Genomic DNA, 23,658 nt, shown 5'->3' on the forward strand with positions numbered 1-23,658 from the left:
CATTATTCTTCATAATGTTCTAAAACCAGAGAGTAAGTAATCTCACACATATGAGTCAAGACAAATGCTGCAAATGAAAGCATACTTCCCCTTCCAGATCACTGTCAATCTGAACTGAGGTAGTGAAGGGAATTGCGGGGGGACGGGGGACAGGGACGGGACGGACATCGTTATCCACTACAATGCTTTCAAGAGAAATACAATTAAATTCTTCTCTATTCTACTCAGTAGCCCACTTCTGAGCACAGAGGTTACAAATTCTCCCAAAACTGAACAAAATGGTTCTTATCTACTGCAAAGAATGCACTTGGAACTCTACAGCAATTCTAGATAGCCAAACTTCTTCACTTTCTCCCCTTGATTACTGGCTATCTGAATTTAACCATGGCACAATAATGCACTTTAGATAAATCTTCTGACTTTAATTCATCGTGAAGAAAATCTTGAGCACATATTGTTAGCATATGCAGATGCCTCAAATATTCAATGAGTTTGTGTGAATGATCTGGAAGTGAAATGTTTTCTATTATACATTATCCAGTTGCCTTTTGTCTCTATACAACTATTGCCTCTCCAGCATTACCTATGTGTGTCCTCCTTTTCTGCTCCACTAATTTGTGCATGTTTTAAAAAAAGATACAGCAAAAAAATCCAGATGTTACAAAGCACATAAGTATGTTTGAGAAAATTTGTATCGTTTTTTTTTGGGGGGGGGGGTTCCAACAACATAACTTTGGTTATCTGGTCACAGAATCTGGGCCCTATCATTTTCTTCTTCATATAAAACAAAAAACAAACCCGCTCTCAACTCTTGAGGCTGCCTCAAATTATTCAAATATTCCTTCTTACCTTTTGTGCAATCATGTTGCAGATCTCTGGCAGGAAATCTTCACTCAGGAGCTTGTAAAGCTGCCTCTCTCTTAAAGATGTTCTCTCTCGGAAGCTCTCTGTGACCTGCCTCCACTCCTCTTCTGTCTGACATAGCAGCCACCATGTTCCATGACCTGGTCCTTGAAGACCTTTGATAAAATAAAATAAAATAAAAATGCTAAGCAATGAAAGCATAGGCACTAATATGACAGGTATCACATGTATACAAATAAGCCACAAGTAACACAAGTGTGTTACTTCTGTATGAAGAACGGGGTGGTGCCTTCCTAGGACAGATGACCAAACATTCAAAAAGGAGAGATGAGTAGTCATGAGAAACTTCAACTACAGTGATATCTGTTTGAACCCAAACTCTGCCATGATATAATAGATATCATAAGGTCCAACACATTCCTCCATTGCCTTGCTGACCATTTCGTTTTCCAGAATGTAGAAGAAGCAACAAAGGTATCACTTATTTTGGACCTGGTCCTCACCAACAGGATGGAACAGATCAATGAAGTAGAAGTACTGGGAACCTTGGAAGAAAGTGGCCATGTCCTCTTGGGTTTCTTTATACAGAGGCAAGGGAAAGCTGAGTGTATTTACATATGCACTCTGCACTGATTTCAAAAGGCTTAAGAAACTACTGGATGAAATTCCATGGTCATAAATACTCAAAGAGAAGGGATGCCAAGAAGGGTGTGAGTTTCTTGAAGGTGAAATATGAAAACCTTAAATACAGACAATTCCAACAAGAAAGAAAAGTGGGAGGCATCTAAAGAAACCATTCAGACTCAACTTTAAATACAGAGAAAACTGTACAAATGAAATTCTAATTAATACAAGGAGGCCTCTTGTTCCCTATCTGTTTAGAATGAATCTGACAATAGAGAAAGGATTATCAGGAAGCCCTCCATCCTGAAACACTGTATTAAAAAAATTAACTATAATCCATAATTTCCCCTTACCATTTCTCATCTGTGACTCACACACAAGTGCGTTTTCTTCTGCCTTCTCTCTATGAGCAACAAGTAAAATAAAAACATTATTGTTAGGAAATGATATAGAATCATAGAGTTGTAGAGCTGGAAGGGACCACAGGGGCCATCTACTCCAACCCCCTGCAATGCAGGAATCTTTTCTCCAACATGGGGCTTGAACCCTAAGATTAAGAGTCTCATGCTCTACCGGCTAAGCTATAAAGCAAATTTAAGCAAAGTAATACATTCACTGCTAGAATGAAACAAATAGTGCCACTGAAATAACACAGCACTTGGTAAATATTGATGTAGCTCAGTTTTAGTATTAGAAGGCAAATCATAGGCTACATATAGTCATAAAGTTCAATTAGAATTCAGGTCCCCTTCAGAAGGCTTTATATTCAACAAGATTTGTTCACATTCATCCCCTGTTACTTACGCCACAACATTTCCATCATCCCCTTCATTTTCATTACTGTCAACATTTAGATTTGTCTTACTACAAAGGAATTTCAGAAATAGACTGGAAAGAGAAGCTGCTGAATTGCAACTAATTACCATACTTAAAACCATGGAGAGACCTGGTCTGAACAAAGACATTGGATTCTTATCTCATTATACATGACAAAGCTATATCACCCCTTGCTTTTTCCTGTAAGACCAATTGCAGTCGTTAACAGTCGTCAACAGGTTTTCCACACCTATCAGCCAATCACCCATTCCCACCACCCTTCTGAGTAATACCCCTCCCCACTCTCTCACTATATATAAGGGTCTGGTGACTTCTGTTTCAGTGTATCTGAAGAAGTGTGCATGCACACGAAAGCTCATACCAAGAACAAACTTAGTTGGTCTCTAAGGTGCTACTGGAAGGAATTTTTTTTATTTTTTATTTTGTTTTAACATTTAGATTGTAAGCTCCTCTGCTCTGTAAAGCATCATGTACTCAGATGACACTACACAAACACATGCATTTGATTATCTTTGGTTAATATTTCAAACATGGCATTTCTTTACCTTAAGAGATTCTCCTCCAGTAGTTTCTTTCGTTTTGGAGGTCGCCCTCGTCTTTTTACTATTTTTCCAGGAATGTTTTGAGTGCTTGTCTGTATCCCACATCCCCTGGAACACATTGAAAAGTTACAGAATAGCTACAGAACATGATAGTAGCAGTTGGCAAGAGCAGGAGGGTAACAAGAGAGCAGTGACCATAAGAAGCACTGAAACAGCTGCTAGGAGTCAAGCTAGGAAAGAGATTCGTTCCAAGGAGGGTAACAGAAGAGAAGGGCACAGCTACTTGGGAAATTAATTCAACAGTGGGCATGACTCTTTTTCCAGCAGGTAGTAAGTGTGGCGAAATGTGTCTCAAGTGGCAGAATTCTTAAGATCTGCAAGGCTGTACTCGGTTTTAGCTGCCCTATACAAGAACCACTCTGGTATAATGCCTGGAGTAGAACTTTCTCCAATTTCCAAGTACCATCTTTGTAATGGATTCCTTGTGAGACCTTGAAGCAGTCACTTTCTTAGTTTCACTTCCCAGCCTGTAAAATGGGAACAATAGCAGCCTATCTCAGAAGGCTTGTGAAGGGGCTTTGGAAGGCAAACAGAATAAAAACAATAAAATACTCTGAAAACTGCAAATTTTGTAATTAACAGGAAATAAGGAAACTTGTTGATTTTGTAGCCCTTGCAGTGGTACTCCAATCACTATTCCTTTCATAAATTTGCTCCTTTCTGGCACTCTCATCCACCTTCTCCTTGCTGACAAAGGTAAGTTTGTACCTGTCTGAAGGCATTTCTCCATTTGGTTTCATGGGTTCCTCTTTGTACATACGAGTGCCATAGAAATACCAGTAGAGTGCACCGTTGCCATCCTCACCCAGCGGTTCGACCCGAAGGCTATCTGCATCCAAACCCTGTATTTGAAAGCAAATATACAAAAAGACAACGGTAGAAAACCAACCACCAACACTTGTCCACTAATATTGTTTAAAGTACAAGCATCTCTGGGGTTCTGGACAGCCTGTAACGTGTTTGAAAAAATAAGTTTTCCTTTCTCGGCTAAATATAAGTTCTTCATGGTCACTTCATTTTGACAATGCCCTCTTTTGTGCACCTAACAAAGATGGACAAATAACACTGAGTAGCTTTTTATGCAGCATGAGACAATCATATAACAGTTTTGCACACAACATTTGATTCAACCAATACATCCAACTTCTGTTGGCCCAGCACATTTTTCTGCTGTTCAGTATCACTGCTGAGTTTGTTGCACCCATCTTAAAACCCTGACTGTACCCACCAGAGGTGGTGTACACAGTCAAATTTCATTTTGCCAAAAATGGTCAGATGCGTCAATTCACTCTGAGATTTGTGATCTACAAATATATTCATGAGAAAGGCTAATTAAAGCTTGCTAAAGCCAAACCCAAAGTGGCCTCTTATACCTTTCATAGCAAAACAGCAGGTGGGCTCTCCCTCCTTCAAATGCCAAAATTCTAAAGTTCCACAAAGACCATACTTGGCTTCAGCTGCAAGCAGGTGCATCTTCTACCACAGTATTGCAGTAACAAGAGAAGTCACACCTGCTGAACGTCTCCCTTCAAGCAGCAATGAAAAGACCTTGTCTGATATAATGGTTGCCTGCACAACACTGTTCCGGGGATTATTTCTAAAGCAGCATTATGCATGAAAACCGGTCATCCTTGAATATTTTTTTTGGAAACAACCCGATTACAAAATTGGATTCCTGCTAACTCTTGGTCATAGATACTTACTGAAAAAATGACACGATATAATTTATTCCAGTGTAATGACATTCAAATGGATTAATCAAGTGGGATACTTATAAAAATGTTTTCACCTGTGGTTATGATGGTTGGCTGATAAACTCACCCTCTAGCTGTGGTAACGAGCCACGTGGTGAGGCAGCCTTTCCAGCTGTGTTGCAAATCTACACTGGCTACATTCAGACAATCCTACAGACCACTGTTTGGATCATGGCTTAGTGTTGTACATGCTCATTTTGCAGGGGCAAAACTAGACTTTATTTCACCCATGTCAAAACCTTCAGTTTAGCCCCCCCCCCCCCAAAAAAATTCACCTGTGCCCATTTGTGTGTACACCACACACACACACACACACACACACACACACACACACACACACAGCGCCTCAATGGTGCCCCTCTGGAAGCTTCACCCAGGGCCAAAAAAAAACACAACCCAGCTGCATCTGATCTGACAAGGTGTGGTTTTAGTCAGCCCCTCAGATCAGGATCAAAAAATTGTTTCTGACATCACTTTATAGAAAAAACTTGCTTTTCATTTTAAAAGAAAAATAAATAAGCCTGCACATGGAGGAACACATTAATATAATGCTTATTTCACGATCCCCCAAATCATGGTCTGGATTTGGTCACTATGAGATTATAAGCAGACACCTCACAGTAAATGGCCATCCATAAGTAGCCTCAGCAATGTCAATAAAACATTTTTAAAAATTAGCAAATAGGTTACATGCATTGAGTAACAGAAATGATACAGCCAATTTTGTTGAATGTGGCATCCTTCAAAAAATACTTTACTGATAACCTGGAAAAATACTTTACTGATAAGCTGGAAAAATGGAAACCAATGAAATCACAGACTGGACTTTGGCTAACTTAAATAGGCTGATCCGTCCTGGAAGGTGGGAGTAACCCTCCCTTTTGTAATTGTTATATATTGGAAATCAATGAAACTATATTTATTTTTAAAAGACAACAAGGAAAAGCATCTGGGCCAAATGCCCAGAAGCACTTTTCAAGAAAAGATACCCTATTTTCCGGCGTATAAGACGACTGGGCGTATAAGACGACCCCCAAGTTTTCCAGTTAAAATATAGAGTTTGAGATATCCTCGACCACAGATTCTCCACCCGGCGTTTAAGACGACCCCTGACTTTTGAGAAGATTTTCCTGGATTAAAAAGTAGTCTTATATGCCAGAATATACAGTTAATATACAGTATTAACTTTCATTAAAATGCTATGCCTTCCTTACAGTTATTTTAATTATCATTAACACTTGCAACTTGAGGGCCACATTGGATGCAAAGAACAATAAAAATACCTAGCCTCTCTTAACTAGTAACACAACACAGCTGTTGTTGGCATTCACAATAACCACTGTAGCTAACAAAGGCTGGGTTCTATGACCACATGCACATACCAATGCCTATCGACCAAGCATAGTAAGGGAACAGTCTCCCCAAAACAACTCAGAATTTACTACTACCTGTGGTTTTCATAATAAGCAAATGCCTTGTGAAGACACTATGCAGAAGTGTGTGAAAGTAACTCCCAACAACAACAAAGGAACTAAAAATAAATTACAGCTAGAGGCAGTATAGTGTTGCAAACAAAAAGTTCCCATGTGTTGATGCTTAGTCTGGCAATCAAACAACATGGGAATACATGAAGCTGTAGTCCAGAATACTTCCTACCTGACATTAATCTATTAAAACCAAGATAGCGTCTCAATATTTCCACAACCACCAATGAGCGTTCTTTAACACAGAACACTGATTCACTAAAAAAAAATACACACGAGGCATCAGTAAATCAAAGATACCAGAGAGCAATATCCAATTTCACACACTTGTTTCTTCTGGTTGTCCAGTTTGGGAAGACTAAAGACATCAAACAATCTAACAAATTAAGCCACCTTTTAAATGAGCTTAGTAACAAAATGTGATATAGAATGTACCTATGAACACAAAGTGTTAACTTCTTAGTGGAAAGTGTGTACCATTCCACTTTCCAGTTCCCTATCCAACATCTGTCACCACCCAACACACCTTGAGTAGGTCAAAGACATCATCAGCATCAAGTCGGTAATCACAAAGGCGGTGCAGGATCTCCACACGAGTACGCAAAGGTAGCTCTTGGAAAGTAGATTCTCGTAAGGGATTGGGCTTCCCTTCCTCCAGTTCCCAGCGATAGTTGATGATGTCCTCCAGGTAGCCATGAAATGTCTGAGACCTAATAAAAAGAACATATGTTCATAAAGTACCTTACACAACCTGATGAGAAATTCATCTTTAAATAGCTGACATATATAAAAATTCTGTTTTGGCAAACACACACTTCAAAACTGGCCCAGTTCCTTGCATGTGGTTAGGCTTACACGCTCTGCTCATCTCACAAAACAATTTATATCAAATAGGACAATAGTTAGGAGTTATTCTTTTGTTAAAAAAAAATCTTTTTTACAAACTATGATTTTTTAAAACAATGATTCCCATAAAGGCATACATGTAGAAAATTCTGTAAGATTGGTAATCCAGATGCACATTTGTTGTCATAAAAGAACAGCTTTTTAAAAGTGGAACAAGGGTAATAGACTACATTTATCAGACTTCTAGAGTATCTGTCCTTAAAAGAAGCAACTAAGAGAGGGTAGTCTAGCAGCTCCCATGAATTCTCCATTAATATATTGAATCAGAAAGTACCGGTAGTTTTTATATGTAAATCAAATTTAAATCAAATTCAGCATTTATTGGCATAGTTTAGACAACAATGTCATAATAGATAAATAAATAAAACATCCATAAAACATTGGCAATCCAGACATACAGTGTAGTGCATATGTATCAGAACAGGAGTAGGAAACCTTTTTGGTCCAGCAAGTCACATCTTTATCTCCTTCCACCCTTTGGGCCAACTTTGACAAGTGGGCAGGGTCAGTCACTTGTTAATCATCTGACACTATGATGACATCATCTGACTGACACCTGACAAAGCTGGCCTGCAGGTATGGGGAAGATAGATCAAAGGGCTTGCTCAGCTTTGTGCTCAGTGCTTCCCAGATACCCCCAAACCAGCTGATTATTGGGCATTTGAGAAGTACCGCATAATGGTCTGAGGAAACCCTGTGCTTGGCTTCTGGTTATATGATGTGACATATGATGTCAGGTGAAGGGCAAGTGGGTGTGGCCTGCCCAAAACATCCAGCCAAGTCATGTCAGGCCAAATAAGTTGTTTTAAACTTTAAAAAAAACCCATAATGTGTAATACTGTGTTTTGATATTAATGTTGTGCTAATTGTTGTAACCCATCCTGGGAACTTGGGGTGAAGGTGGTTAATAAACTGTAACAACAACTGACTAGTTTTGTACCACTCATTTACCCTACAGCTACCAGGTTACTGGTAATTAAGAATCCAGAGGAATAAATGAAATAAGCATGTTGGTGGCGGCAGGGGTTTAGGTTTATTATTACAGAGAAGGAAAGAAAACACACCCTTCCTTTCACAATTTTAAATATGCTGCACACTGCTCGGAATATTTTTTTAGTATTAGCAGTCTATAAAAATAATATAAATAAATAAATTCTGACATTCTTTTTCATTCAAACAAACTCAAGTAACTAAAAACTGAACCAAGTACAGTGGTACCTCTGGTTATGAACTTAATTCGTTCCGGAGGTCCGTTCTTAACCTGAAACCATTCTTAACCTGAGGTACCACTTTAGCTAATGGGGCCTCCCGTTGCCGCTGCCGCTGCACAGCCAGCACACAATTTCTGTTCTCATCCTGAGGTAAAGTTCTTAACCTGAGGTACTACTACCGGGTTAGCGGAGTCTGTAACCTGAAGTGTTTGTAACCAGAGGTGTTTGTAACCCGAGGTACCACTGTACAGTTATGTAAAGGAGACAGGAAAATTACATGATTACCTCTGTAGTTAACCCAAAGAATTCAGAAAGTGTTTTATTTTCTTTGCATTTTCTTCCATCCTGCTAAGTATCATCACACCAAGAATGAAATTCTGGATATAACAGCTTTATAAGAAACAATTAAGAACATTTTCCCTTGAGGCAGCTCAGCAGATGTTCATGCTTAGATGATCACTGTACAGTACTAGCATTTCCTCTCAACTAGAAATCTCCTTCAGCCCATTGCTAAGCCTTTAGAAACAATGAAAATGGCATGGTTCACTTGTGGATACAGTTGACAATTGTTTACTGATTCCCTGTGCCTTTAACAGCACCTTGATCTACAGACAGAAGCAGGCGACAATGCCCTTCTCAAGGCATGAAAAGCTTGACAGATTTCTGCAGATCAAACTGCTGTTATAGACTAGACTTTTTGTGGGGGTTAGTTGGTAACCACATTTGCTGAACTCTGCATATCCTTCAGGATACTGCAAATATACACCCTAAGTGATCCTGTAAGCTGTGGTGACAGTGTGAAAGAGGACAAAGTGGCAGCTGCAGCAGAGGCTGTATTCACCAGGACAGGGCTGGGGGGTGAGGTTGTGGTGCAAGGCAATCACCACCAACCTGCCCATCCCTCTCATGCTACAGCACCAGCAGGACAGCATAGTGATGTGTGCCCCCTCTCACTAATGGCTATTTTTGCTTTTTTAAGAAAGATCTTGGTACTTGGAGACTTAGGGAAGTGAAACAGGAAAATGTGTTTTTAAAAAAAAAAAATGCAACAAAACAGGTAAAGCAAAAGATGTGTCTGGAGATAGAATTATTTCAAGAAACAGTACATATATATATATATATATATATATATATATATATATATATATATATATATTAAATTCAGTGGATGTTACAAGCTTTTAAACAAGATGGTAAATATGTAGCTAATATTTGCTTTGTTCCTTAATGAACTAATTGCAGAGATGTTATAGTTGAGGTGTTAATACTTTGGTTCTGAAACGAGTTGGTACTTTTTGTCAGTTTCCTTTCTTTAAGTCTCGCTCCTGAGGCTCCTCTATTAGTATAATAGACTAGGGGATCACCACCCCATTCCTAACTAGTTTGGGACTATTTGTCTCTCTCTCTGGAAGATCTGTCCCCTGCATACTGAATTTAGACCCAAGTAGAGTGTTCTCTTACAACTCCACTTCTCCTTTCTCCAGTTCGGCTTTCCAGTTCTCACTTGTATGTATATTTTTAAATGACATTAGTCACTGTCTTTTAATCTATCACCTAGCTCAGAGACTTCCTTCTTTGGCTGTAGACATTTTCCACAGGGTGGGTGCTACACACAACTCAGAGACTATACCAGTGGCAGAACATGTCTTCATGGTGCCTGGGGCGGGTGGCATGGGCACGCCAGGGGCGCAGAGAGCAATGTGAGGAGGATGCAACAGGGCAGGCAGGCACGCACCCTCCTTTCAATGAGTCTGATTGGAAGGTCGTGTGCCTTGTGTCCTCCTCATGCTGCCCTGCCAGTGCCTTCCCATAAAAATGCACCCGGGGCCATCACCCCAGCAGCCCCCACCCCTGGGCTATGCCCCTGGGCTATACTATCCAGCTGAATGCCAGGAAACCAAATTACACCTGCTTTTCTCCCCACCCCCCAAGAGCTGTATCCAGCTATCTGGCTAGCTGTACCCACAGCCAAGCAGAGTGAGTCTCCAGTGCAGTACTCTGGAAGCTACACCACTCTGGTGGAATTTGACGACACAGCATCACCAAACCTCTGGTCTACCTGAACTTTCTGCCACAATAGATAATGCGCTCTCTCTCTCTCTCTTTCTCACACACACACACACACACCACTGCTGTTAAATTGAACACAACCCACAAGTTAAAAGTATTGTAAATTGCCTAGTAATTGACAAGTTCAATTGACAAGTCACCACCCCAAGGCCCCAAGTTATGCAAACCTTAGAAATATCTGAAACATTAGTCTTACTTCAGTCCTGTGGTACAAACGACCAGGACAAGACTGTTTAAGCATTACACCTGAAAGCAGTTATGGCTGGGATGGGTGGAGATCTAACTCTTTAGATTAAATATTCAAATTCAAAGTTCTATGTTTAGAATCTCCTTTAGCAAAGTAAAATGTGGATTTGGAATGTTGTTGTTCAGTCGTTCAGTCGTGTCCGACTCTTCGTGACCCCATGGACCAGAGCACGCCAGGCACGCCTATCCTTCACTGCCTCCCGCAGTTTGGCCAAACTCATGTTAGTAGCTTCGAGAATACTGTCCAACCATCTCATCCTCTGTCGTCCCCTTCTCCTTGTGCCCTCCATTTTTCCCAACATCAGGGTCTTTTCTAAGGAGTCTTCTCTTCTCATGAGGTGGCCAAAGTACTGGAGCCTCAACTTCAGGATCTGTCCTTCTAGTGAGCACTCAGGGCCGATTTCCTTGAGAATGGATAGGTTTGATCTTCTTGCAGTCCATGGGACTCTCAAGAGTCTCCTCCAGCACCATAATTCAAAAGCATCAATTCTTCGGCGATCAGCCTTCTTGATGGTCCAGCTCTCACTTCCGTACATTACTACTGGAAAAACCATAGCTTTAACTATACGGACCTTTGTCGGCAAGGTGATGTCTTTGCTTTTTAAGATGCTGTCTAGGTTTGTCATTGCTTTTCTCCCAAGAAGCAGGCGTCTTCTAATTTCGTGACTGCTGTCACCATCTGCAGTGATCATGGAACCCAAGAAAGTGAAATCTCTCACTGCCTCCATTTCTTCCCCTTCTATTTGCCAGGAGGTGATGGGACCAGTGGCCATGATCTTAGTTTTTTTGATGTTGAGCTTCAGACCATATTTTGCGCTTTCCTCTTTCACCCTCATTAAAAGGTTCTTCAATTCCTCCTCACTTTCTGCCATCAAGGTTGTATCATCAGCATATCTGAGGTTGTTGATATTTTTTCCGGCAATCTTAATTCCGGTTTGGGATTCATCCAGCCCAGCCTTTCGCATGATGAATTCTGCATATAAGTTAAATAAGCAGGGGGACAATATACAGCCTTGTCGTACTCCTTTCCCAATTTTGAACCAATCAGTTATTCCACATCCAGTTCTAACTGTAGCTTCTTGTCCCACATACAGATTTCTCAGGAGATGGATGAGGTGATCAGGCACTCCCATTTCTTTAAGAACTTGCCATAGTTTGCTGTGGTCGACACAGTCAAATGCTTTTGCGTAGTCAATGAAGCAGAAGTAGATGTTTTTCTGGAACTCTCTAGCTTTCTCCATAATCCAGCGCATGTTTGCAATTTGGTCTCTGGTTCCTCTGCCCCTTCGAAATCCAGCTTGCACTTCTGGGAGTTCTCGGTCCACGTACTGCTTAAGCCTGCCTTGTAGAATTTTAAGCATAACCTTGCTAGCGTGTGAAATGAGTGCAATTGTGCGGTAGTTAGAGCATTCTTTGGCACTGCCCTTCTTTGGGATTGGGATGTAAACTGATCTTCTCCAATCCTCTGGCCACTGCTGAGTTTTCCAAACTTGTTGGCATATTGAGTGTAGCACCTTAACAGCATCATCTTTTAGGATTTTAAATAGTTCAGCTGGAATATCATCACTTCCACTGGCCTTGTTGTTAGCAAGGCTTTCTAAGGCCCATTTGACTTCACTCTCCAGGATGTCTGGCTCAAGGTCAGCAACCACACTACCTGGGGTGTATGAGACCTCTATATCTTTCTGGTATAGTTCCTCTGTGTATTCTTGCCACCTCTTCTTGATGTCTTCTGCTTCTGTTAGGTCCTTTCCACTTTTGTCCTTAATTGTGGTAATCTTTGTACGAAATGTTCCTTTCATATCTCCAATTTTCTTGAACAGATCTCTGGTTTTTCCCATTCTGTTATTTTCCTCTATTTCTTTGCATTGTTCGTTTAGAAAGGCCCTCTTGTCTCTCCTTGCTATTCTTTGGAAATCTGCATTCAATTTCCTGTATCTTTCACTATCTCCCTCGCATTTTGCTTGCCTTCTCTCCCCCGCTATTTTTAAGGCCTCATTGGACAGCCACTTTGCTTTCTTGCATTTCTTTTTCATTGGGATGGTTTTCGTTGCTGCCTCCTGTATAATGTTACGAGCCTCCATCCACAGTTCTTCAGGCACTCTATCCACCAAATCTAAGTCCTTAAACCTGTTTTTCACTTCAACTGTGTATTCATAAGGAATTTGATTTAGATTGTATCTTACTGGCCCAGTGGTTTTTCCTACTTTCTTCAGTTTAAGCTGTAATTTTGCTATAAGAAGCTGATGATCAGAGCCACAGTCAGCTCCAGGTCTTGTTTTTGCTGAGTGTATAGAGCTTCTCCATCTTTGGCTGCAGAGAATATAATCAATCTGATTTCGATGTTGCCCATCTGGTGATGTCCATGTGTAGAGTCGTCTCTTGTGTTGTTGGAAAAGAGTGTTTGTGATGACCAGCTTGTTCTCTTGACAGAACTCTATTAGCCTTTGCCCTGCTTCATTTTGAACTCCAAGGCCAAACTTGCCAGTTGTTCCTTTTATCTCTTGACTCCCTACTTTAGCATTCCAATCCCCTATAATGAGAAGAACATCCTTCTTTGGTGTCATTTCTATAAGGTGTTGTAAGTCTTCATAGAATTGGTCAATTTCAGTTTCTTCAGCACTGGAAGTTGGTGCATAAACTTGGATTACTGTGATGTTAAAAGGACTGCCTTGGATTCGTATCGAGATCAATCTATCATTTTTGAAATTGCATCCCAGTACAGCTTTCGCCACTCTTTTGTTGACTATGAGAGCCACTCCATTTCTTTTACGGGATACCTGCCCGCAGTAGTAGATATGATAGTCATCTGAACTGAATTCGCCCATTCCCGTCCATTTTAGTTCACTGATGCCTAGGATGTCAATGTTTATTCTTGCCATCTCATTTTTGACCACATCCAGCTTACCAAGGTTCATGGTTCTTACATTCCAGGTTCCTATGCAATACTTTTCTTTACAGCATTGGACTTTCCTTTCGCTTCCAGGCATATCCGCAACCAAGCGTCCTTTCGGCTTTGGCCCAGCCGCTTCATCAGCTCTGGATCTACTTGTACTTGTCCTCCACTCTTCCCCAGTAGCATGTTGGACGCCTTCCGACCTGAGGGGCTCATCTTCCAGCGTCATAACTTTTATATGCCTGTTGTCTTTGTCCATGGAGTTTTCTTGGCAGGGATACTGGAGTGGGTTGCCAGTTCCTCCTCCAGGTGGATCACGTTTGGTCCAAACTCTCCACTATGACCTGTCCATCTTGGGTGGCCCTGCACGGCATAGCTCATAGCTTCCCTGAGTAATTCAAGCCCCTTCGCCACGACAAGGCAGTGATCCATGAAGGGGGGATTTGGAATACCGTACCTAATTTGAAACTTAGTACTAAATATAACAATCCATTTCTCTGTACCTGTTAGCAAGCAGCACAGATTCCCGACTTCTGAACAAAGCACCACAAAAAACAAAACACCACAGACATGCTTGTAGAGTCAAACAATTACTTTTATGACTTGCTCACATATAAACATTCAATGATTTATCATTCCCTGAAACTGCTGACATCAACAATCCTATTAAGAGACTCCTGGCCCGGATTTCCTCCAAGTTCCAATCACTAAATGATTGATGACACACACCCCTCTCAGAAACCATTGACCATTTAAGATTATCATTAACATTCAATACTAAGAAATAATTCTTCAGCCTGCTTTGTTTGGTTTTTCTCTGTCATAATTGAGAACTGGATTTGAAATGCATTATTTGAGCAATTTTTTTCCCCAGTTCTACATTAAGAACATGTTTGGAAAGCAGCAAAATTTATCAAGTTGTGAACTGTTAGCTTGTGTTTGGGCAATCAGCTGGTGAAAAGATTTGTTTAAGAAAGAGTCTAGCTTTTAAAACGTAATTAAGCACACGTTATAAAACCCATCAAGGGGCTTTTTTGAAGACTCTGAAGGGGGAAATATGAATTACTTTACAGTCTGGCACAACTTTTTGCTAATTTTTGACAGAAACTGAAAGAAAATCCATTATTAAGATGCATCAATCAAATCTGGTGCAAAGTGAGTAGTGTATACTTCACAGCAGGAAGGTATTTCCAAGATTTTTTCACCAACATCAATCAATTGAAGAAGAGATAACTGGTTAAAGCTTTAAATTTTTTAGGGCCAATTAACATTTTTCACATTGTATGCCTAAAAATCACTATGTATGCATACCTAATATGTTTTCAGTGAGAGGGATCATATAGTAATTATAGGGATCTATGGTTGGCATCATTCCTTATGTATATATGCAATAGCAAACGTGTTTATACTGCTATGTAATGTGTGTGTGAATCTGCCTTGGCTGATCAATTAAAGCAGCCTCCCCCAACTTGGTGATAATTAATACCACTTGAAACAGTGCCCTCAAGAGTTTCAGATACCCTTCAGCCCCAGCCAGCAAAGCTATGATCAATGGGCATTGTAATACAATATTTGTAAGGCACTAGGTTGTGAAAGGTTGAGTTAAACCTTCCAGTCCTAAACAATACGATTGTTGAGAAACGAATAGAAACGGGTGCCCTCAGCAAATTACTAACACTTGAATCCTGATGAATCAGAGCATTTCAGACTTGCTAACAGGAGCAAAATTCATATGCTCCTTGTATGTGCTGTAGCAAATATCAGAGAATGTGTATGTTGGGTGACATGATTGAAAATAGGCAAGGAAAACCTCAGTGGTTGTTCTTTTCTTTTTTCCATTTCTTCTTGCTGTTGAAACAAACATATTGAGCCATGAAATTTCCCATTTCCGGAAGATGGCTAGGATTTGAGCATTTAATTCCCATTTTCCCCAGGGAGAAGAGTCTGTTGACTCAACCAATCATCTTGGGTATTTCAGTTTGACTTTTACATAAGTGGTTAAAACCAGAAGCTTCCGCCCTTCTGCCCCACATAAGCCGCAATGAGCCTCTGTTCTTAGCAGAGCACTCCAGGTTCTCTTGTCAATTTGTGTAGACTACCACTGAATGGTTGTTGCTTTGATTCAGGCTATAATGAGAACCTGAAATGGGAACCAGATGTTTGACAGAATTTCCAGCTACCCTCAAACTTCAACTTTATCTTTCCTTCTGTGGCAAGTCATTTTCCCAAACGAGCCTAACCATTTACTTTCCCCCAAAAAATTCTTTATCCTTGCTTTTGAATATCACTATTAAGATTTTAGAAAGAAAGAAAGAAAGAAAGAAAGAAAGAAAGAAAGAAAGAAAGAAAGAAAGAAATTGCATTATAAGAAAGCAATGGTGTAAATAAGCAGAAGCACCATGACTCTTTCATAAAGTGAAAAGAGGGGCATCATACTGGAAGAAAAAGATGGTTGTTAGAAAACAGAAATATGGTTGGTAGCAGTTTATAACATTATAGTCAATTATGCTTCCCATTATAGTTAAGTATGCTTGAGACAGTATTTTAAACGTGGTAAATAAAATCCTGTTTCAGTCATAGCATATGTGCTCTGCACTTTTTGGTTGGAATAAAAATAATTACACTTGATTTTTCTTCGCAGAATAAGGTTTTCCAATGCACCACCAAAATATTGCTAATAATAATAGAGCAAGAAACTATGTCACATAAAATCCAAATGTTTTGGGTAGAAAACAATCTTTCTCTGCCCCTTTCTCAAGTCACATATGGGGAACCATTCTCATTGGTTTCAGTTCATTCTACTGCATTCATCAACTGGTCATATATATTACTTTCGACACTGTTCTGCACTTTGTTTACACTGTGACAAAGAAAGGCAAATACATCCAGGAATCCTGTAGAGGTTACCTGGCTAAAGCTATCAGTATTCTGGAAGAACACTTGATAGCTGATATTTTGAAAGTAAAACTGGCAAGACTATTTCTATTAAACAGTTTCATAAACAGGGCCTATTCTGAACACATTTATTTATTGACTTTTAAAAAGTTATTTCAATAAAATATTCCCAAGGTGGGGGGAAATAACAGTAATAAAATCAATGAAAACAACTATCAAGTAAGTATGTATTTTCAACTGTAATGGCAAACAGCAATTGTAGCTTTGATAGATTCAGCAGCTAAGAGCTAATCTGAATAAAAATAAGTCTTCAAGGTTCACTTAAATTTGACAAGTTCCTTGACAATGGCAACAGATTTCTCATGGGAGAAAAGTTCCATTATCTTATAACAGAAAAAGTCCTATTGGGTGTTGGCACTTATTTTACAGTAATACCGGTAGGCACTTGAAATAAATTGTTGCAACTGGATTGCAGTACGTGGAATGGGAAAAGGCACTCTATCAAGTATCCCAGCCGCAGGCAGCAAGGGGTTTTAAAAGTATCAGCATGTTGAATTTGTTTTTTGTTTTTTTTTAATAAGAATTTATTGGCATTTTTCCATAACAACATATACCCACACCCACACCTACAATTAAACAAATGCAAAACAAATACAACAAATACAAACAATGTCAAGTTTCTTGTAGCATCTTTCTTAAAAAAAAAAAAAAAAAAAAATTCTATTTCCATATCTTGACCATTGACTTCCCCTGCCTTTTCACCTTCGATTTTATATCCTTAATCTATTTTATAACCATTTCTCCTGAAAAAAGAAAAAAGAAATTAAATTCAATTATATAATTACATTCAATTATCTTTTCAACATTTTACTAAAAATGCACCACCATAATGATGCCTCATCATAGTTCTTCTTAATTTAATCTTATCGATTTCTTATCTTAATCTACATCTTAATCTTACTCCTCTTATTCCATAAACTTAAACCACTTAGATTCACTTTACTTATACTCCACCTTCACAGATCTTCACAAATCATTCACATCAAGTCTATTTCTTCTATCCTTAAGATTGCTGCTAATAACATAAAAACTTGAAATATCTCCTTTCATGTTCAAATAAAAGTATAACAAAATATTGTTGACAGTATTTACCCTCCAATTTCAATTTACCGTATCAGGCTACTTTAAGTTTTGCTTAATGCTTCACCCCACACCCCCTCTGTCCATTATTCTTCTCCTAGTGGCATCGGCACTGAACATCCATGTAACTTCCCTCTCCCAACGTCCACAGATCCAGGCACAGTCCAGACCTCTTCTTGCCACGAGTTCAGAGGTGTCCATCTCATCATCTCTCAGCTTCTTCGGTTCTTTGTAACATTCCTTTTCTTCTTGTAGATACCTTAATTCTCTGTCCCTGGCCCCCGAGCTCACACCTCGGGGACTGGATATAAAAAATCTTGACGTCGCCTTGGGGCTGCCACCCCCAAAAAGCGAATTTCTTCTCCGAAGTAGCTCACTCATTTCTCTCCATCTTTTCATCCACCCTCTCAGCTCATTAGCAAGGCATTCTTCAAAAGTGTCAAAAGTTTTAAAAGCCTCCTCTGTGGGCAATTGGTTCCCTTTCAGACCCCCACACAAGACTTTGACTTTTCTATAAAGCAGTTCCACCTTCAAAGCAGTGAGTCTCTGTTCATCCGTTAGTCCAGAGTTCAATACCAGTTCAAGGACAAAGCCCAGCATACTGGCAGAGGAGGAGGAAGTGGGTGTTATATTTCTACTCCCCTCTTTGTTCGTCGCCATTTTTCTGAGCTGGAGCGCAAATACCGCAACTTTAAATGGAGATATTTTCCTCTAGTTAACTTCCCGAAAAAAGAGTTTGCCAGTCTCATGTGTCAATTTTAAATACGTTGTAACCAGTTCTGTAGCAGTAATCCCTCAAATTGGTTACATTCTTCGGCTCGAAGGGAGGGAGGCAGGCTGCCTTTCTCCTTCCCCCCGGATCGTTCCAAAAGCACAATTACTAATCCGATTCTTTACTCACGACCACCGGGTTCCTTTAGCTCCATTCTTCACAGGTAGAACTTAGACGCTCACCGCGGGCTTTGTCGCCGCATTTGCATCCCGGTTGGGGCATGTCCCCGAAGCCCGGCTCCGTTGTCCCTTCACCCCCACTCCCCCCTTACGGGGGGAGCGAGGGAAGGGTTCGGAGCCTCCGCGGGCGCTGCCGGGGAGCCCAGGGTGCGGGACGCTCTTCCCGCACCCCAACCGGAGCCCCGCTTTGCGGTAGCGGGGCTCCTAACCCCCGGGATGGACAGGGCGCTTCGGACCCGAAGCAGCCCTCGACCACCCGGCGATTGCGTCGCCGCCGGAAGTCATCAGCATGTTGAATTTGGCACTCAATGAAGCTTACAAAGAATTCTTGTAGCCCATATACGATATAACTATCTTGGCTGCTGTATTCTGTAAGAGATGGATTTTCCAAACCTTTCTCAAATGTGCCACAAAGAGCACATAATAGTAGTGTAGGCTGAAGGTTACTAGAGTGTGCACCACAGGAGTCAAATCCCCCCCTCTTCAAGGGATTTGGCTGGCATATCCAAATTGACAGAAGGTGCCTTCTGGCCATTGCCACAACCTGTGAATTGAAGAAGCCATTGTTTTGGGGGGAGCATGACTCCATCTAGAATTTCCAATACACATAATCAAAAACTGGCATTGCTCAGCATAATAAGCTGTTTTGTATGGATTGAACTTTGATTTTTTATCTGCCCTATTGTTATTGACTCCAGACAAATGTTCAAGGATGAAAAACCTCCATACCCGATTCAAGTAGAAAGGCGAAATAGCATCAAGTATCATCAGCATACTGCTGACAACTCACTCCAAAATTTCGGACTATGTTCTCCAGCAGTTTCATGCAACGGTGAACAGAATAGGTCTCTGTGGTATCCAATGTGACCTAATGCAGAACAGTCCCCCAAGCACCATTTTCTGAAACCTCCCAAAGACGTTGGAGTAGAAGAATACCATGGCTGATGGCATGGATAAAACTACTGAGATCAGGGGAATTAAGATGACTACTTGTAAAGCATCATGTGAACAATGCTTTCAGAGGAGATATGTCTCTGTCCCCAAAGCTTTCAAAGTTAATTTGCACAGGAGAGATAATAAAGACTAGAATAACACGAAGGAATTATTTTCAGTGCATGCTAAAAACATTCTTATTTAGACAAGCCTACCCAGATGCTTAGAAAGTTGAGGTAATTTTAATCTGTTCTGGTATTTTAATTTTTGTATGCTTTTAAGTATGGTTGTAAATTTTTCTTGATTTTATTGTTTTACATTTTTGTAAACCACTTTGAGGCTTTTTACAATGAAATGATGAGTGTACATAAGGTGTACATAAGGTGAGTGTAAACAGGGAAAGAATTGTGTGTTAAGTTCCACGTGGCAAAGCAGTAGAATGATTCCTAAAGAACTAAACAGAAGCGAGCAAGTGGGTGGGAAGCTGGGCTGGGAGAGAGCATGCAAATTTGCAAGCCCTTCCCAATTTACCACCTAAACCAAAGGTCAGGCCAGCTAATGGGGGTCAGTCCTGACTATAGGTGAATATATATGTAAACAAATTAATTTGACACCATTTTCCCCCAGAACCGAGGTAGCATGATTATCCATGCAGCATCATATGATTGGGGGTGGGGTCATTCTAGTGCACTCATAAATGTACTGAGCAGGGAGAAGATGTAAAGTTGCTGTCCATAAAAAGACAAAACTGTTCACTGGCAGTTACCTTTATAACCTGCTTATACAGTTTCTTCTAGGCTGGGAGAGGGTAATCTAAGTTCAGGAAGATGAAAGGGCAAGATATGTAATGTGTTTCTCTTTGCAGCAGAAGGGAGCATTTTTCCAGTGACACCCAAGGTCATTAATGCTTTATTCTAAATTACTTGGCAACATTTTCTTCACAAATGCAACTTGTCTAGAAATAAATGAAGACTATGGGGAGGAGTCTAATGTGTGTTTGAATGACCTCATTCAGACATCATTAGTAGGGTCAGAAGAAGCAAGAAGTGTATCAAGAGAAAGAGCAAAACCTACAGGATAGCTAATGTTCTCTCCCCTACAGCAATCTATCTATCATGACTTGTCAAAAAAGGGCTTGTTTCTGATTAAGGTCAACCTAATCTGAGTTACAGCTGCAGGCCTGACCCCAGACAGCCACAACGGAGCTCTTTGCTTATCTTTAGTGGGGGAGGAAGTCCAAAGGAGAAGCCTTCTGGCTACTTCTAACAGCTTGTGAACCTATGAAGAAGTTAAGTCAAGCAAGGTAATGCAGCATACTTTTTCCACTAAGGACCTGTGCCTATCTAGTCAGCTCCCAAAGAGAGTGCAGAAAGGAACCTTGTCTACTTTCCCTAGAAAGAATTAAGGACAGTAAATTTACTAATTGCTATTAGCCATGGTAGCTATTATTCATTTTCAAAGAAGTACGATACAGGCAACTCCCCACTTACATGGAGTTACATTCTGGCGCCCCACACATATATGTGACAACCTCATAAGTAGGGAACAACCTCTAAAATCTCTGAATGCCCTTCTTTGCCACTTTCTCTCTAATTCAGATCAAAAATACTGTCGCAAAAATATCCATAACTGGAAATGACGCTCTGGGGCCAGCAGGAAGTTGGAGGACGCATAGGAAAATGGCCACTGCTGCACTACCATGTGCATCAAATGTTAGGCAGGGAGGCTGAGCAACCTAAACAAAGCCCCACAGCACCTCCAGTCTCTTCTCAACCCTCACTGAAATCCTATTTGGGCTCCAGGGAGGGTCTCCTCGCAAGCCACGAGGACTCTCCAGCTCTCTCCCTCCATTTGAATTAAATTATTTGATTATGCCTTGGTGCTGCACATATACGCAGTCACACATGAGTTGATTGCGCGCAAGTGGGAGGATGCCTGTATCTTGAAATATCAAGTTGCTTTTAGCATTTTTATTGTAAGTTGCTTTCTGAAGAGATTTGTCCTAAATTAATGTGGTTTCATTATAAGAAAGAAAGAAAACAAAAGATGCTAAGCAACAGCAAGCTTGTGGGCCTCCTAGAGGCAGCTGGCTTGCCATTTTTGGAAACAGGGTGCTGTACTAGAATGACTTTTTGTCTGATCAAGCAGGATTATTCTTATGTGTGATTCCCAAGCCTGACTTAAATGTTGGGTAGGGACAAAAGCCTTGTGGGTAAGTTGTAAGTTATCAGCACTAGATGCAACACAATAGACAAGAATTTCACATAAAATCGTGATTTTTTTCAGTCACTTCATCATAACTTGGTTGGATTTTCTCAAATATGAAGTTGTAAAATTGGGGCAAAAAATCTGAGGTTGGGAAGAGAATTTAGCCTTTGCCTAAGTCCCATCTGTTTCACTGCAATGCTTGATTTGAAATAAATTTTCTGAGCAAAACCAATTTTGCAATGCAATCAGGAAGTGTTGTGCAATCTAGTGGCTAATGGAAAGTACCTGTACTCAGCTCTTAAATAGTCCATGGGGGGGGGGGGTTTCTTACAACCCAGGTAAGAATTCTACATTCAAGTACAAAATATACATATATTGTACTATAAGTGTACTTTTTCCTTCTATGCATATTCCAGCAGGGGGCGGATATGTTCACAGTCACATCTCACAGGTTTCAGGCACAAGACATTTATTTTATGAGAGTGCATGTATAGTTTGTAAGAAGTAATCCTTAAGTAAGGGAAGGTGCTAGATAGTTTAAGCCAAGAATAGATGCTTTAACTGAGATTCCTGCATTGCAGGGGGGTTGGACTAGGTGACCCTCGGGGTCTCTTCCAACTCTACAATGCTATTATGCTAAGAACTATTCAGTTAGCAAGGTAAGAGGCACACTTAAAAATATCCCCACCCCATCTATTCTCAAATAGACTTTTGTAACTAAAATCTCACAGCCAAGCAAGTTAGCTGACTCCAACAGCACTCCCACAGATAGAATTGGAACAAAGTTGAAACAGCACAAAATCCCTTGGGAAGCTGGGGGAATGAAGAGCTGATGGGAGCCGTCTAATCTAATAACAGATCACATCGCAGACACATGTACGAGCTTGACAGAAGCAAATGCAGCCACTTAACCTAGAGATGACAGCTGAAGCAGGCTAGTTTCACTGCAACCTAAAAGGAGGAGACTGGAAAGGAGGAAGAGCAGCAAGGTCATTGCTAAAGCACACAGCCAGAAGAGGCCTTGATTATATGGGATTGCTTTCCATACCCACAGCAGAAGTATCTGACAATAGGGAACTGCTTTACTTCTCGGCCACAACGATACTCTTGCACTACATTCACCCTAAGAAAAACACTATTACAAGTGGAGGGCCAGACAAATATCTTAAGTTCTAGAGCAGGGTGCTCCAAAACGCAGCCCAAGGCCTGCATATGGCACTAGAGGCCTTTCTTGGCTGCCTTCAGCAACATTTGATGCCCCCTCAGCCCTTGCGCTGCCTTCCCATAGCTGGTAAGTGAGGCGCTGAGCTTTGGGAAGGAAGCGTGAGGGCTCTGCCAGGGCACTAGGGTCCTCTTGCCTCCTTGGCTAAGACTAGTTAGCACTTTCGCAGCTTTGAGGGGGAGGTACGAGGGATCTAGTACCCTTCCAGAACTTGGTGTCTCCTTCCCAAAGCCCAGCGCCTCGCTTAGCTGACTTTTGGGTGGCAGCATGAGGGCTGGAGGGGGCATCAAATTTTGGCCTCATCCAACCCCACACCGGCAATAAGGCAGTGTGCAGCCCACAGTTTCCACATCAAAGTACTCTTGTAGCCCACTTGGTTTGAAAAGTTGGGTGTACAATGCTACTGAGGTGGAGTTTGAAAGAGAAGTGGGCACAAAGATGGTTACCCTCTTCTTTAGGCATGTGCCTAGCACATGGACTCCCCACTTGAGGGGAGTAGTACACTTTCAGAGCAGTTTCTTAATTCTAGAAGGCTCCCAGGAGCAGATCTCATAAATGTGCCAGCATACAGACCATGAAGAAGAAAGGACAGTTTGCCCCCAGAGACACGATGCATTACATTGGCCTCACTATATTAACCATATACTGCCAATATCTATCTATAAACCCATTCATCCAGTCAGCCCACCAGCTAACAAAATTTATATACCACTTGAATGTCATAAAACCTCTATGTAGTTTACAAGAAATATTAAGATTATGAATAAAAGTTTAAAACAAGTAATTAAAACATTAAAAGATAATTAAAAGGAACA

General features: G+C 40.7%; 1 protein-coding gene across 1 annotated transcript in view; it reads right to left on the bottom strand.

The window, feature by feature from the left end:
- Positions 1-23,658, bottom strand: part of LOC117053678 (cat eye syndrome critical region protein 2) — a 118,123-nt gene that overhangs the window by 25,642 nt on the left and 68,823 nt on the right. Inside the window, exons 3-7 of the mRNA XM_033161657.1 lie at positions 6,692-6,875; positions 3,636-3,769; positions 2,871-2,975; positions 1,842-1,891; positions 850-1,019 (exon numbers count right to left, since the gene is read on the bottom strand). Coding sequence (XP_033017548.1) covers positions 850-1,019; positions 1,842-1,891; positions 2,871-2,975; positions 3,636-3,769; positions 6,692-6,875 — 643 coding nt within the window. The remainder of the gene's footprint in view (positions 1-849; positions 1,020-1,841; positions 1,892-2,870; positions 2,976-3,635; positions 3,770-6,691; positions 6,876-23,658) is intronic.

The sequence above is a fragment of the Lacerta agilis genome, chromosome 10 (assembly GCF_009819535.1).
Source record: "Lacerta agilis isolate rLacAgi1 chromosome 10, rLacAgi1.pri, whole genome shotgun sequence".
Classification (NCBI taxonomy): Eukaryota; Metazoa; Chordata; class Lepidosauria; order Squamata; family Lacertidae; genus Lacerta; species Lacerta agilis.